Source organism: Montipora foliosa, chromosome 1 (genome assembly GCF_036669935.1).
Source record: "Montipora foliosa isolate CH-2021 chromosome 1, ASM3666993v2, whole genome shotgun sequence".
Lineage (NCBI taxonomy): Eukaryota > Metazoa > Cnidaria > Anthozoa > Scleractinia > Acroporidae > Montipora > Montipora foliosa.
Window position 1 is genome coordinate 8,875,336 of NC_090869.1, and position 15,000 is coordinate 8,890,335.

The 15,000-nt window shown below is 41.6% G+C and overlaps 2 protein-coding genes across 7 annotated transcripts in view; one reads left to right on the plus strand and one right to left on the minus strand.

Moving 5' to 3' along the window:
- Positions 1-5,064, plus strand: part of LOC137972648 (probable G-protein coupled receptor CG31760) — a 15,980-nt gene extending 10,916 nt beyond the window's left edge. Inside the window, exons 8-10 of the mRNA XM_068819400.1 lie at positions 740-845; positions 1,362-1,502; positions 4,856-5,064. Of these exons, the coding sequence (XP_068675501.1) occupies positions 740-845; positions 1,362-1,502; positions 4,856-5,050 (442 nt within the window). The 3' untranslated portion in view covers positions 5,051-5,064. The remainder of the gene's footprint in view (positions 1-739; positions 846-1,361; positions 1,503-4,855) is intronic.
- A 2,776-nt stretch (positions 5,065-7,840) lies between these two features.
- Positions 7,841-15,000, minus strand: part of LOC137972712 (UDP-GalNAc:beta-1,3-N-acetylgalactosaminyltransferase 2-like) — a 14,542-nt gene continuing 7,382 nt past the window's right edge. The window contains exons 8-15 of one of the 6 annotated variants that reach the window (XM_068819502.1): positions 14,626-14,731; positions 13,784-13,985; positions 12,349-12,482; positions 10,990-11,072; positions 10,262-10,311; positions 9,614-9,764; positions 9,472-9,528; positions 7,842-7,981 (exon numbers count right to left, since the gene is read on the minus strand). In XM_068819502.1, coding sequence (XP_068675603.1) covers positions 7,847-7,981; positions 9,472-9,528; positions 9,614-9,764; positions 10,262-10,311; positions 10,990-11,072; positions 12,349-12,482; positions 13,784-13,985; positions 14,626-14,731 — 918 coding nt within the window. In that variant the 3' untranslated portion in view covers positions 7,842-7,846. Of the gene's footprint in view, positions 7,982-9,467; positions 9,529-9,613; positions 9,774-10,261; positions 10,312-10,989; positions 11,073-12,348; positions 12,483-13,783; positions 13,986-14,625; positions 14,732-15,000 lie in introns of all 6 variants that reach the window. The other 5 variants (XM_068819457.1, XM_068819535.1, XM_068819624.1 and 2 more) reach the window with 5 other exon arrangements.

Below are 15,000 nucleotides of genomic sequence, written 5' to 3' on the forward strand. Positions count from 1 at the left end.
GTTGGTCATTAAATTTGGAAAGTCGCTTACCTTTATGCAACGATCATTCCATCCGGATTATTTGGCTAAATGGTAAGCACCCCAAATCTACTTCAAAGAACCAAGCATTTTAACCATACAGAGAAGATTCAGAATAGGCCAGGCAAAGAGTTGAACCCCGATCGATGACTTCTCATAGGGGTTAGGGGTTTACGATACCCACTAGACTAACGAGACAATCTCCCGTAAAGTCGTTTTTTTAGAGTATTGACATAGTGGTACCCAGCAAAACAAGTGAAAGCTAACCGTCTGCAAAGTGGTTTTTAGACCTAAATACTGTAGATCAGCGCGGGTTAGCTAAGAAACGCTATTTCTTGTTGAACTGGAGCTCTAATTCTGCCTGTTCTCATTCTTTTTACAGCGGTAAGCTTGTCATATTAAGATGGGATATTGCGTCGTCAACTTGAGCGCGCTGTGCCGAACCTGCGCATTTCTTTACAGTAATTCCGCTGTTAACTGAGCCCACACAACATAAAGTATCACGTGAAGATTCGGTCGCTGTCTCGGTCGCTAAGTAACCGTCGCGCATGCTCAACACAGTGAGTTTCGACAGATTGCAGAGGTCTCTTTTCTCGTACTCGTCAGCCCAGCGAACGCAAAAGAAAAGAAACCTCTGCTAGCAGCAGAAATTGTTCACGGAATACGGCCGCATAATTCTGGCTACCTTCCACCATTATGAAGTATTCTCTCTCTGTTTCAGATTTCTGACTTCAGAAAACACCGATCCTGATATGCTGTTCGCAACTTCGTTCATTCTTATCCAGATGACTGCTACCGTCACTCTGCTGATTTTCTTTGTTCCGAAGGTGAGCGCTACAAAAAAAAAAAAAAAAAAAAGACAAACACGACAGTCCTTCATTCAATGGAGCGTTTTCACTCACTTGACCAGTGGCCAGTTCCCGGAGGATTTGTTTGGTTCACCATCATGGCCGCCATACACCAACATGGCCGCCATGACTTCATGTGAAAACGCTCCAATTGGGGAGTGAGTCTAGAGTAACACGTGATCCGTTCGTGAAAGTGTGGGTGGAAACGAGGGAATTCCACAAGGATTGCGCTTGCATTCTTCGTCGGACGCAAAAACTTACGTTTGCCCCATTTTGAAGTTATTTCAAGTTTTAATGTTTTGTTGATGCTACCTTGTGAATAAAAACAACAAATTTATTGATTCATTAAAAGTAAAACAAATTTTAAAAAAGCACGCTATAACCTTCCTTCAAAAAAAGTTACAAAGGCTGACAAAAACTCAGAAATAGTTTCTGCACAACAAGCATGTTTTTGACATTTCTACTTATTCTCTGAATTTGTTATTTTGTGAACAGTTTATTTTGCTGCGAAAAATGCGATGCCAGGAGGTCGCTTTGAGATTAGCAGAAGTTCATCCTGGAAGCTCGGTCCAGACCCCGAACGGTAGTTACTTGAATGATGGCTCGTCACTGGAAAGGGAAAACGAAGATTTAAAGGTGCCGTGCTCATAAATTTAATTGGCTATTGATGTGAGAGTACAAATTTTCATTGTATTTTATTTGTTTCAACACTGTGATATCCATGTATTCCTTAGCAACTTCAAATGGATAGGGAATCGGAGGGAAAGAGTAAAATCCAAATTTTGGGACTTTCACGTATTTTAAAGAAACATTGAAAAAATTGCAGAATACCCGCCCACTTATTTGAATAGGAATGGCGTGTATTGTTTTATATACAGCTGTTTCGAGAAAGGTTGTCCAAAACAAGCGTAAGAGCGTACGCGACAATGTCGAAAGGTAGTATGGGGCAGTATTCAATATGTTGTGAACGCCCAGAATCGAAGATGCCACGACCGCACAGCGAAGACCTACTATGGCGAGCTATTTGGATGAAAGAGTTCTTAGGATATAGCGTTGATGAAGTGGCAGTACACGAAGACTTATGTTGAAGCTCTCTCCCGCTATCACGATACCAAAACACGTCCAAAATTGAAAAAGTACCAAAAGGGTTCATTAGCAAAAACGATGCTCTGCACTTGCGCCACGATTTTTGGTACATCTCTTAAACTTTCTCTGCAAAACATGACATGAAATAAGCAAGGTTAAGGGTCTTCAGATTGTTGCTCTCTTTGTGAATCCTAATCGTTTGTTACTAATTCATGGCCTGGATCATTTGAGTGAATTTTGAAACTCACTCATATCTCAATGTCAGTAACACGACATGAGCATGTATTTCTAGGTGACGTTTTCGATAACATTGCCGTCATGTTTTTGTTGACTCAAACTGACAGTTTACCATAATCCCTTTCGGCGTCGTCGCGTACGCTTTGATGCTTCTTTTAGACAACCTTTCTCGAAACAGCTGTATTCAAAGAATGCCTCTGCAAGAGCAGAAGAGTGGGGGTATTCTGCAGTTACTTTAAACACTCGTGCCTGGCGTGCCTGGCATTGGTTTTTGCTTGGTTTTGCAATTTGATATAAATACGCACGGGTAAATTTTTCAAACTAACAAGAAACATATGGGCTCTTGCAATCTTGTGTGTGAAAAATTAAAGAAATTTTAAAAATAGTGGGAAAAATAAAAAAAACTGTGAAAACTTTTGAATAACTTGTGAAAACTTGACTTGTGAATACTGTAATGGCTAGTCTGACAACGGTTGTTTCGTCGCTGCCAAGCGAGCGACTCTTCAGAGACCTTTCTGATGTTCGGCAAACTGGTTGCCTCATTTAAAGTCCCGTTCACTATCAGTTCACAAGTCAAGTTTTCACAATTGATTCACAAGTTTTCACAATTATTACAATGTTCTCTAAAGGTCTTGCTTGAGATAGAAACCTATATTATTGATATTACTAATTGAGAAAGTTAAGTGAGTGTCATCAGCGTACATACGAGGCTTGGAATATTCCAGACAATTTGGAAAGTCGTTTATGTACATGTATGTATGCTTATGTATATCTGATGATATACATGAAAAAGTTACTGCATTCTGCCTGGCTAAGAAAAATGCAGTTTTCAGATACCATTGTGCAGAAAAGAGGTAATTCAGTGTAAAAAGAAGTAACAAACCAAGCATTCTGATTGGTCGGTAAGCAAATAAAGTCAGAGATAGCCAATCAAACGCGAGCCCTGGATGGCGCAATTTACGCGTACGTTGCTTGCTTCTCCTTTATAATCATCTCGGATCTCTTCATGTACGTTGTTTAAGTAATCCCATTATTTTTCTCCTGCAATTTGGAGTAAATAAGAAAATTGTAATTTTTTTCAAAGAGTACAAATTGCACTCGCTTTACGGGCTCGTGCAATTTTGCTCGTGTTTACAAAATTTTCTCGTGCTCATTTAGTCCAAGTATTGCACTCAAAAGCATGTGCTTACCATCACAAATTACACGAGAAATCATGTGATTACTTATTACTAATTGCGTCCGAAGGGCGCAGTGCTAGTTTCTCGTGAAACCTTTTGTTTCTGATGTACCTTTAGCCACCCCGCAGATTTTTCAGGGGCTTTACCTCGGTTAGGAACTGGCATCTCTTTCCTGCCTCGGTTTAAAGGGTAGCCTCGTTTACACACAAATCACGTGAAAAACAATGAACCTTTTTACTTTCCTTCAGTACGGACCAAATCATTGCTGTTTTTCCAACCGAAATCAAGCTACATAGGCTCCCAACCCACCCCCCCCACTCCCCTTCCCCGATTACCCCTACCTGGACGCACTCCCCTAATTTCCAATTACTACTAGTACTGGAAGTAATCTCGGATTCTTGAAGTGCGTTCGACAGTCCCTTTGTAAGCAAATGAGAAGGGTTGGGAAGGAAGTTTGAGGATTCCAGCATACATCAATTCGGGCTAACTCAATGTTGTACGCAGTTCAAATCCTTTGGAAATAAAACGTTTTTTTCAAAGTGCTTCATTTAGATTTGAATGCGAAATACGCAAAGGATCTTAACCCCGAGAGATCTGAATTGGGTACAACATTGAGTTAGCCGAATTGGTCTATGTAGTTCTTGAGGTGGTTTCAATAAGCGCCGAGTGCAATTACTCCGACCCATGACATGTAGATCCCGGCATTCCCACGATAATAGCTTCATCCTCCTCTCTACCAGTACCTCATCTCTTAGCTAATCCTTCTACCCCAGAACTATCACTCAGTGGAACAGTTTACCACAGTCTATTTTTGATACTGACGACTTCAACTCATTCAAACGTTCCGTCGCACTAATCACTCACAGTCCTGTAAATTAGTTATTTTTTCCCGTTATGACGTTTTGGTGTATTTTATTCGTTTTTTGCTACCCCGTTGACCCCAGCTATTAATCTTCACGAAAGAAGGGTACCATGTGTCGGGGAGACAAAGGTCATGGCACAGGAAGTAATGAAGATGTTATGTACTGTAAAGATATTCATCAATCGATTCACAATAAAGGAAACAGGGGCACCCAACGTCAATTTTCGGAAAATATCTGTTCAGAAGACGATTTGAGATCTAGAATTTTCGGAACATTTGTTGTAAAACGTCTTGCTTGCCTGCCTCTCCTAGGATTTCCGAACACCTGAAAAATAGTATAACGGATTTTTACCCTAAAAAGCTCACCTAGAATTTTCGGGAGCCTTTTTTCTTGCTGAAATTTTCGAAAAGGTAAGTTTTGATCCCTATAATTTTCGGATCTCTAGACTTTCAGCTAGGAAATCCGAACAGATGAAACATTTTTAGGGGATAAAAATATGCCTATATCTACCGTTTAAATACTAAAATACGTTTAACAATGCTATGTTTAAGTGGTTTGGAACTATATTCTCGTTGTGTGCCCCTGAGGAAAGGCCGTTATTTTATCTTTTATTTCAAACGTGCAGGATGAAGTAAAGAGGTTGGCTATTAAAGTCGCTCACCTACAGTCTCGTCTCATGAAGGAGAAGAACAAGCACATAAAGAGTGGAAGCAACAGCCTATCACGCATGCGTGCATCTACTTACGAGGACCATTGTGATGGCAGTCTAAAAAAGATGTCGTCATCGCCCGTTTCCAGGTTTTTAAGCGGTCGCGTATGAGGAAATATGTTGACAAACATCGAAAAATCGAAATGCCACTAGGTAACAAAAATATTTTTTTAATGAATAACCTATACGATATATCATTTCCTGGTACAACCAGATGACCCAAGGAAATTTGTTTTCACGAGCATTTTAGATCACTGGAGCAAATGTATCAAAATGACCTCGAGGCTCTTCCGCGAGAGCCTCCAGCTGATGCCTTCAGTCTAAGAGTGGAAAATTCGGCTCAACAACTGCAAGTCTCTCGTCTCGTTTTTCACAAAGTGGTAAACACACAATCCCCGCAAGAAACAAAAGCAGTGGCATCATGACTAAAATCTCGCAAATCTTGCAATTTTATTTCTCACACAAAATTAATCGCTGTGGTTGATTCGAGGGGAATCGCAAGATTTCTGTCCCTCAAAAAGGGGAATAAAATATGAAAAAGAAAATTAAACAGTAGCTTATAATTGTTGCTTCCATTATACCATGACCAAAAAAGTGCACACCTTACGTTCAGTCCTACCTAAAATTCATTGTTCAAAAAAGCTATTGTGAATCATTGTTTGTTTTATAGTGCTAAGTGGGTCGATCGTGAAGACATGAACATTCATGGAAATTTTTAAGTTATAAAGAAGGAAGAGATTACATTACCTCTGTATTTGCCACAAAATGCTGTTTTTCGTAAATTAAAATTCAACGAATCTGATTTTTAAATTGACAATAAGACTACCTATCTATTTGATGTACATATTAAGGTAGGCGGGGTGTGAAATTCAAATAGAATACAATTACATTTTCGATAATTCGGGGGGGGGGGGGGGGGGAAAGGTGGGGGAAATAGATAGGTTGTAATCAGGGGCCCGTTTCTCGAAAGTCCCGGGGCATTTTCGGGTGTCAAAATTTCCCTTTGTATCTCAAGAACGGAGAGGATTTAAGTCGTCAAACTTCAAAGATATGTTTGTTTTAGTTAGTTTGAAAACATGTTAAAAGATCGGCTTTCCAAAACAATCGGTTGGCAGTTTCACGAATGGCTTTTCGGGCCCGAAAAGTTTTCGGAACTTTCGAGAAACGGGCCACAGGAGTATACACTAGCATACTAGACTCCCATACAGCGGCATTTTTTTTAGAGACCTCACATGTACCCCAAGCTAACAATGTAATTTGAGCATTACGATCAGTTAAAATTATGAGCGTTTGTATGGGAATTTGCAAACGTGTTTAGGAGTCGAAATAAAGAACATGAATCGAACAAAAATGCCTTAACTTGTCTTCTCGATACCTTATCAGTGTTTTTGTGGCGTACTTTGGCCATTTCAGCGCTATCCCAGTGGGTTGTAGGTTCGCTGTTTTCTCTCTAAATTTATCTTCAAGGTTGGAAACTCGCATGAAGCAGTCGGAAACACAAGCAACTGTAAATTCTTCCAAAAAGCTCAAATCGACCCGAAAATCCACTGAGACGAAGGATTACAGTGCTGCCACATATTTCAATCCTCGCATCAGACAAACTTTCACGTAAATGAATTGAAAATCGTCGAAGTGGGCTTATTTAGCCCTCAGCAACATGCTTGGTTCGGAAGTTCCGAGCACGAAACCGTTGAAAAACACCTTACCGACCGGGCCCAAGGTTCAAATTTGTGACACACAGGGTGGGCGACGAGGCTTTACTCTCAGTGACAGGTACAACGTGAGGAAAGTACTGAGCTGTCACGCAGATAAGGACGTAGCTCAGAGAAATGCTGATGCCGCACCAAAGATGTTTCGCAAACAAAACGTAAACATTCAGTTTGTTTTACAGTGTACCAGTCACTGACATCGTTGCTCACCCGGTGGGTAGCAAATTTGAACCTTGGTCCTGGTCGGTAAGGTGTTTTCCAACGGCCGTGCACGGAACTTCGTGGCAAAGCATCGTCGACAGTCCTCGATGGAAGGGAGTCGTTAGATTAGCGAGCCGAAATTCCCGCACAGCGGCTGTTTTTGTCCGATAGAGAAAGGCATTAGTTAGAGCTAGAGGCGACTTGAGCGTTCGGAGTGAATTTACGGCTGATTTCTTTCGGTGAATATGCCAGCAAGTAACCAACCTTGGGGAATTACATATACGAGAGAGAAACGGTAGAAAACTCCTTAGAATCGCGCTGAAACGACCAGAAATGCTAAGAACATGCCATAAATAAGACAAGGTGAGACATTCTGGTGTATTTTTATTTATATTTTAATTCCCTAAATAACGATCGCTAAATTCCCGAAACAAACCCTTATAAAAACAACGATTCTCGGTGAGCTTGGGGTACCTGTGGAGACCCAGCTATTTGGATGAGTTTTAACTAAGATTCGGCGCCACCATTTTTGAACAACGAATCACTGAAGGCTTCTGATTGGCTGCAAAGGCTGGCTCCGCAAAAAAAAAAAAAAAAACAAAAAAAAAAAACAAAACAAAAAACAAAACAAAAACAAAAAGCAGGGGTGGGATGGTGAGAGCACTTTGTTCTCTACTCTCGGTTTTCTCCTCTCCTCAAAAACCAATGTTTGATTTGATTACACGTTCACGTTCACGTATAAACAGCTCCTAGGTGACACCTGGTTAACTAAAGCACCCGGCCACATCCAAAGAGCAACCTTATTCCCAGGGCTTCTCCGCTGAGAAATGGCAACTTTTACAATTCAATTTCTCAGAGTTATGAACCCACCCCCCCCCCCCCCCCTCCACGCAGTTTTCCAACACCCTGGGGTTCCTGCGTCCTGGCCTTGGGGGACACCCTTCACCTCCCATTTAACCAAAACGTTTTCCGTGGGGTACCAAGGCCATCCAAATAATCAAATTTCAGAGCACCCACAGGGGTCTCCACAGCGCTGATAATCTTCCCACATTTCTCTAAGTTCCTCGGGGTCATTTTCCGGAGAAGTGAAGATTTCTGTGTCACACTCTCGACCACAGGCCCAGCGGTCATCCTACAAAGGAAAAACAAATTGCAGATTGTCATGGCCTAGGGTATATCACTACTTATATAATAACTCAAGTTATTCTCGCAGTTTGATTGGTTCTTGCCTATGATCTATTAGAGGACAGATGCACGATTGACGTCACCATCAGCTTTTATGCGAATAAAGTTTTATTCTTTATTACGTAAAACAAATAGATTCCATGTTGCCGTGCGTCTGTGCAGTAATAGATCACAGAAGACGTCAAAATGAGGTAAGAACATCAGTGACACACTCGGCTACCGCCTCGTGTGCCACTTTTCTTACCACATTTTGACGTCATCTCTGATCTATTACTGAACAGACGAACGGCGACATGGAATCTATTTGTTAAGAACTTTTATAAAATAATTAGCATAGAACTCGCACTCTCATTGGTCAATAGCTGTGTTTAGATGAGATTATGGAAACACGGCTGTGACATCACACGAATTTTGATTGGTCATTCGTCAGATGCGCGTTTTGATTGGCTGGTAGGAAATGTGAGCGTGTATCAAGAAAATCTGTTTCAATCAAGAATTTTCCTTCATTTGTTTCCTTCATTTGTCGAATTACCTTTGGGAATATTTTATAAAAGCAATAGAGGACTTCTTTTCCGTGTTTCCATAGTCTCATCTAAACACTCGGGGAAGTTGGGAGAATTCTCGACAGATACGCAAATCCTCGACTGCGTTTCGGGTTTGCATAACTGTCTCGAATCCTCCCAACACTCCCTCGTGTTTAGATGAGGCTATGGAAACATGGAAAAAAGTCCTCTATTGCTTAAATCTACCACAGTTAATTTTAGGGAGTTTAAGCAAACACGACGGCTAAAGCAAAGACTACGCCACAGAGCAAGACTATGATTAGTTAAAAGAGTACAAATAACCATGCTGCACGTGCATCTCTCTGCCGTACTCCACAAAACAACAACGTGATATCACCAAATTTTAGGCCTTGGCGACAACGTGAGCATATAAAAATGAGCCATCATTTTCTATTTTTACTTTAAAACCGTCCGTACCCATCCAGTGACAGGATAGTTAGCCTGTATTGTACAAGGTGAGCAGGACGGAATACTCACGAATTCTTTGCGATAGCGCTAAGTTATATTTTGGAGTGACGTTTTCGTTGACGTTGATGTTGCCGTTAATGAGTGGTAAGATACAAACAACAGCACTATACCAAATAACGCACGCCATTAAAATCGAACATTGCAATGTGCCCAACGGATCGTGCGAAGTGACAATTCACCGTGAGAAGTTTCGGGTCGTAGCCGGTTGTGCCTTCAACTTCACTACTTCCTGGCTTACGGGGTCGATTGAATAGTTCCAACACGTTTTTAGGGATTACGTTTAAGGCGCTGTTACAATGTGAAATGTTTCATGCAACTTTTTCCGCCACAATGTCGCCAAATCATTGCGGGACAAGTTGCACGAAACATTTCACAATAGGGTTCAAGTTAGATGTGACACACTTACATTAACGAGGGCTGGCGCTACAGCTGAAAGCCATATTCCCATCGATACATCTTCGCCCTGGAAGAAAGTAGCAGAATTCGGTCATTATAAGAGTTGATTTGCCTTGGCCGTTTAGAAGAAGCATGGGGATATTTGCATTAACCTGGTAAGACTTGAGATGATCTGCATTAAGCGCCAGCCATTTGACGAGATCAGCGGACAAAACGTTACCCGCGCCGCAAGCGAATGATGGGTAAATAGGGGCAGTGTAATCTGGCTCCCGCCATTTTCCAACGCGTTCCACTGGCCAATCACTGCGAAACCTAACACACGACATGCAGTTAAACTGAGATTAGGAAAGATGAAAGTTTCAAATTTCAGCTTGAAATAATTCTAAGTGTGAGTCAATATCAGAGCAGGGGTGGCGCAGTGGTGAGAGCACTCGCCTCCCCTCAATGTGGCCCTGGTTCGATTCCCGGTCCCCGCGCCATATGTGGGTTGAGTTTGTTGTTGGTCCTCTCCTTGCTCCGAGAGGTTTTTCTCCGGGTAGTCCGGTTTTCCCTCTCCTCAAAAACCAACACTGCCAAATTCCAATTCGATCTGGAATGCACGGACACATGTTGAACGAGCTCTTGAGCGCTCTAAAGGTGTCCATTTCCAAATTCCATTTCCAAATTCCATTTCCAAATTCCATTGTTATTGTTGTTATTGGTTAACATATAGAATGCCCTCGGTGAATCCTTGAGATACACAAGACTTCCCAAAGCAACACGGAATAATATTAGATTTGTGGAATGGATGCGATTTGTACCTGCTCCACCAAACAGATTCTTTTCCTTGAAGCTTTTTTTCACTCACTCCCTGAAAGTCAAAACGAAATTGAAGACCAACTGAACTGCATTGTTCAGTTAAAAATTAATCACTGAACAAAGTTACGAAAAAAGCAGGCCAGGGTTAAAAGCCGTAATTAGGACCCACGACCGCGATGTGAGAGGCATGGGTCTATTCTGCAATTTACGTCACAAACTGCTTTGTAATGCAAAATATCTTTGGAAACAGGAAAGTAAAGCAGTTTGTGACTAGAGCCATGCATCTCATCACGGTCGTGGGTCCAAATTACTGCCAGTTCTGCTAAGTTTGCGTGGCTTGAACGGCACAGAAAAAGCGAATCCTGGGTAACAAAGGGGACAAATGTTTGCTTTGGATAGGGAAAATCATATAAGGAACGAAAAATGTTTGAGTTTAAATGAACTTTAAGCACTGAATATATTCCTTTTTCTTCTTGAGGCGATTTGAGCCTGAAAACGTTCTAAACATGTTCTTAATTAAAGTTGTGTCGTATACCATAAATTCGACTACAATTAAGTAAGTTCAAGTAAAGCTATGATCCTCGCAGTTTGATTTCATATCCGCAGTTCAATATATGATGCATTTCATATATCATTTCGCAACTATTTAATTCCTGAACGTGTTGGACCAGTTAGCATAATGACACTTGAGCTGGCAAGTAAACAACCGCAACAATACAAATGTACTCACTTTAATGATTGCTTCTACATTCACAAAGCAATCATCGTCTGTCTTCAGAGTGAAATTGAAGTGTAGGTTTTCCACGCACCTACCTCAAGACGAAAGAGACAAATGAAGAGCGTTTGCGCATTACCAGGGCTACTGATATTAATAGCGGCATCTTCGGCAGATTACGCGGGATTCCTCAGCAGTAGAGGGTTACTTTAATCCATGTGGTTCACGTCGTACAATGTGGGCGAAGTATCCTTAAGATAAATTGGTAAGAGTGGTTTCAGAGTAAAATCGGGTTCACATACGTATGCTCAAGTTGTCGTCAAAATCTCAAATTTGGGGCGTTCACCATTTGCAAGGAAAATCCGGTTGGAATGGAACGCTCGTAATGGTACAGGACTTTCCCGGTGTGGCGTTTCGCCTGGCCGGAGTCTCTCGCGGCTGGAAAAAAAACAATAAAAAATCAAAATGGCGGCTGCATCTGCAGTGTCGAAAGGCGGGAAAAGGGGCCGAGGTGAGCCGGGTCGAGTGGGACTTCACAAATGGTACAGGAATTTTCAGGTCATTTCGGTTGGAACGGGAAAAGAGGAACAAGTCTGAGAATTTCCATCATTTTCGGAGATTTTACGGTGGAATGAGCTGTAGCATTTGAATTTCCAATCGGAATTTTCGCTTTTGGCTGACAAATGGTAAACGCTCCTTGGTTACTTTACGTCGTTGTTAAGCAGAGTTCACGTGCAGCACGATTATTTTTCCTCTTACAACCAAAGATAGTACTACGGAGTTTAAAGCCTGGTTCCCACTTGTGCGATAAGCACAAGCATAAGCATAAGCAAAATCGTGCGCGAACGGGCGTAAAAATTTAATAAGCATAAACACAAGCATAAGCACAAGAAAAGGAAAGGAAATTTTCCTTTCCTTGCGCTTCTGCTTATTTCACAAGTGGGTACCGGCGTGAGTTAAGCATAAGCACAAGCACTACGATTCGCTCTTACTGGATCTTCTCCGACGTTACTGTGCTTGACATTCATGTACCATTCATCCTTGTGCTTATCATCGTACAAGCGAGAACTAGGCTAAAGAAACGACGACGGCTACGACTACGACAAGGCCACAAAACATTAACATCATTGGTTAAAAGAGGATAAAGAATCCTGCTTCACATGCAGCACGCATTTTGTTGCTGTACTCTGCATAACAACAACGTGAACTCAACAACTTTGAGGTTTTAAGGACAACGTGAGTGTACAAAGGCAAATCGTTCATTCTATATTTTTACTCTGAAAACACTCGTATAAATTCAATTTTAAGATAATTCGCCCACACTGAACGAACTAAACGAGAAGAAATAATCTCGAAAGACTTGTGAAAAGTTACATTTTGAAGTGACGTTTCCGTCATTGTCACCGTTGTAGATCTTGAAGTCCCTATGATTGTCTTTTGTGGCGTTGCCGTTGCGTGACCGTCGTCGTTTCTCCAATTCTCTACTTGGGCGTTTACAACGACGACGCCTAAAAACAATGACATCATTGGCTAAAAGACGGCAAATAATTGTGCCGCCCATGCGACACACATTATAGCAAATATTTTTTTGCGATACTCTGCATAACAACAAAATTAAACACCAAACTTGAGGTTTTGACGACAATGGTTGCGGTCGCATTAAGGAGTTAACACTAGTGTTAATTCAAGGTTCTATTGTCCAGTGTTCCCCTAGGGATTCAAAACACCAGTGAGTTGACACCAGAGTAGTGTGAACACTAGTGTTACACTGTGTCTCTCTCAACTGTGACCGCAAGCAATGTGAGAATACAAATGTGAACCTTTCATTTTCTACCTTTTTCTCTAAATCCGCTTGTACCACTAGGATATTTCGCCCACACTGTACGACGTGAAGAACATAGAATACTAGCGAATAACATTCGATGATGCAAAGTTATATTCTGAGATGACGCTTTCGAGAAGGTCGCCGTCGTTGATCTTAAAGTCCTTAATTTTAGTCCACCCACATATCGGTGATGACGTATTAAACTAATGTGAAAACTACCCATTAAAATTGTATTATTTTTTTTGTCGACGAGGTTTCACTAATCCGCTAGGGTAGTTATTCATTGGCCTGGCTTTCACCTTTTCACCTTTCGGACTTGGATGGACCTTCCAAGAGAATATCCTTCCGTAAGAATAGCTTTCCAGGTCAGCTAGGCACCCACTGGAGCCCATCTGCCGTGAAAAAGGTTGCCATAAAAAGGCTGCCATAACAAAAGTTGATAATGATCTGTGACCTTTGATCGGTGAGGGAAATCTGCCGGATCTCATTGCGCCAGTTGACACTCTCGTTGCAAGATCCCATCGTTTCTTTTAGCCGGCGGGGCCTTGCACGACAAAACGAAGGGCCCTGGAGAACAAAATCTTGAACCGGAAGTAAAAGTGGCCGAGGTGGCACGGCCGGTTGGTAAAATGAAAAGAGTGTCTTTGTTTAAAGCCACGATATTACTCATACTCGATATTACTTCTTTATGTTCGAAAAAAAAGGGGGTACATTCTCTAAGTTGAGGCCACTTGAAGTTTCACATGGAGACTCTTCGAATGTAATGCTTCTGAGCGCCGCAATGTTTCGTACTATTGACGACTCATATATGAATTCCGGAAGTCGCAGGATCTGGGACTGTAAATCCTATGTCTGTAGACACAGCCTGTCGCTTTCTCGTGAAAAAGGCCCCGCTGGCTAAGAGAAACGATGGGATCTGGGAACGAGAATGGCCAGTTGACAATTAACAGACCAAAGATTGATATAACAGGCCAAGGCTCGTACCAGGAATAAAACTTGAGAAGTTTCCTTGGCAGATTACGGTACACATCCGTGACATTGACCAGAAGAATGTCATCGTTAACTGCCATCTCACGCTTTAGTTCATTTTCCTCCCGAAACAAAACTTCTCGCCACATTTCCTGCCTTTCATTCCTTTGTTTTCTCGTTTCCTCTGCAGTTAACTTAGCTAACTCTGTATCTGCAACTAGGAAACGACAAGAGTAGATATTGGTCAGTCAGTGACACGGGCATGCTGTACTCGGAAAAAACCGTGTGCTCCTAATAGGAGTCGAACAGGAGTAACGGTTGATATACGTCATTTAAGAAGAGAGGAAGGCCTCGGCAAAAGAAAAATTGTAGAAAGAATTGAATGACAAAGTTGATACATGGGTAAATGAAATAAAAGCAAATAATTTTGGGAGAATGCACCGTTTCGACAATTTCAGTTCACGCAGTCAATTAACAAGAAGACAATTGTCACATTTGCCTAGCTTAATGGCGTTAGTTTCCAAGAGTCTCAATGATAGAGCGTCCAAGCTAATAATCGGGACGTGGGTGCCTCCAAAACTTTTTAAAAACCTACTAATTCAAGACAAACTACAAAGGCAAGGACGGCTGGTTTCTAAAAAGCATTGTCCGATTCCAACTGAAAAACACAAAATCGATTGGGGTGGGCGGCCGGCAAATGTAGAAAATGGCGCGAAAATCATGGTCACGTGGTCACTTTTACCGTTCGCGTTTTAAGTAACCGTGATGCTAAATCTCTAATAACTACAATTGCACATCAAGTGTACATTTAGGTTACTTCAGACCGGATAAATCGTTATTCTTTTTATTATACTCACCATATGCGTGGTACACAAATGTTCCCGCGGCATATTGGTTCATCTCACCATGCACTCTTTCTTCATTTTGCGGGAAAACTCCCTGGGTATCACCAAACCGACTCACCTACGAAAATTAAAGGACACGGGGATTTCAGATGACAGGGTTCTTGCCAATCCAGAGAAATTGACAGTCATCTTGAGAAAATACCAACAATTCATGACTTAGCAAAGGCAGTTTAAGAAACGACGGGACGAGTGGTATCCTCAGTGGCATTAGGAAATTTAAGACCTACGACGGCGACAGTCGACGAAAACGTCACCTCAAAATGTAACTTGGCTCTATCATAAGTCTTTCGCGATTATTCAGTCTCGTTCACGTCCTACAATGTGGGC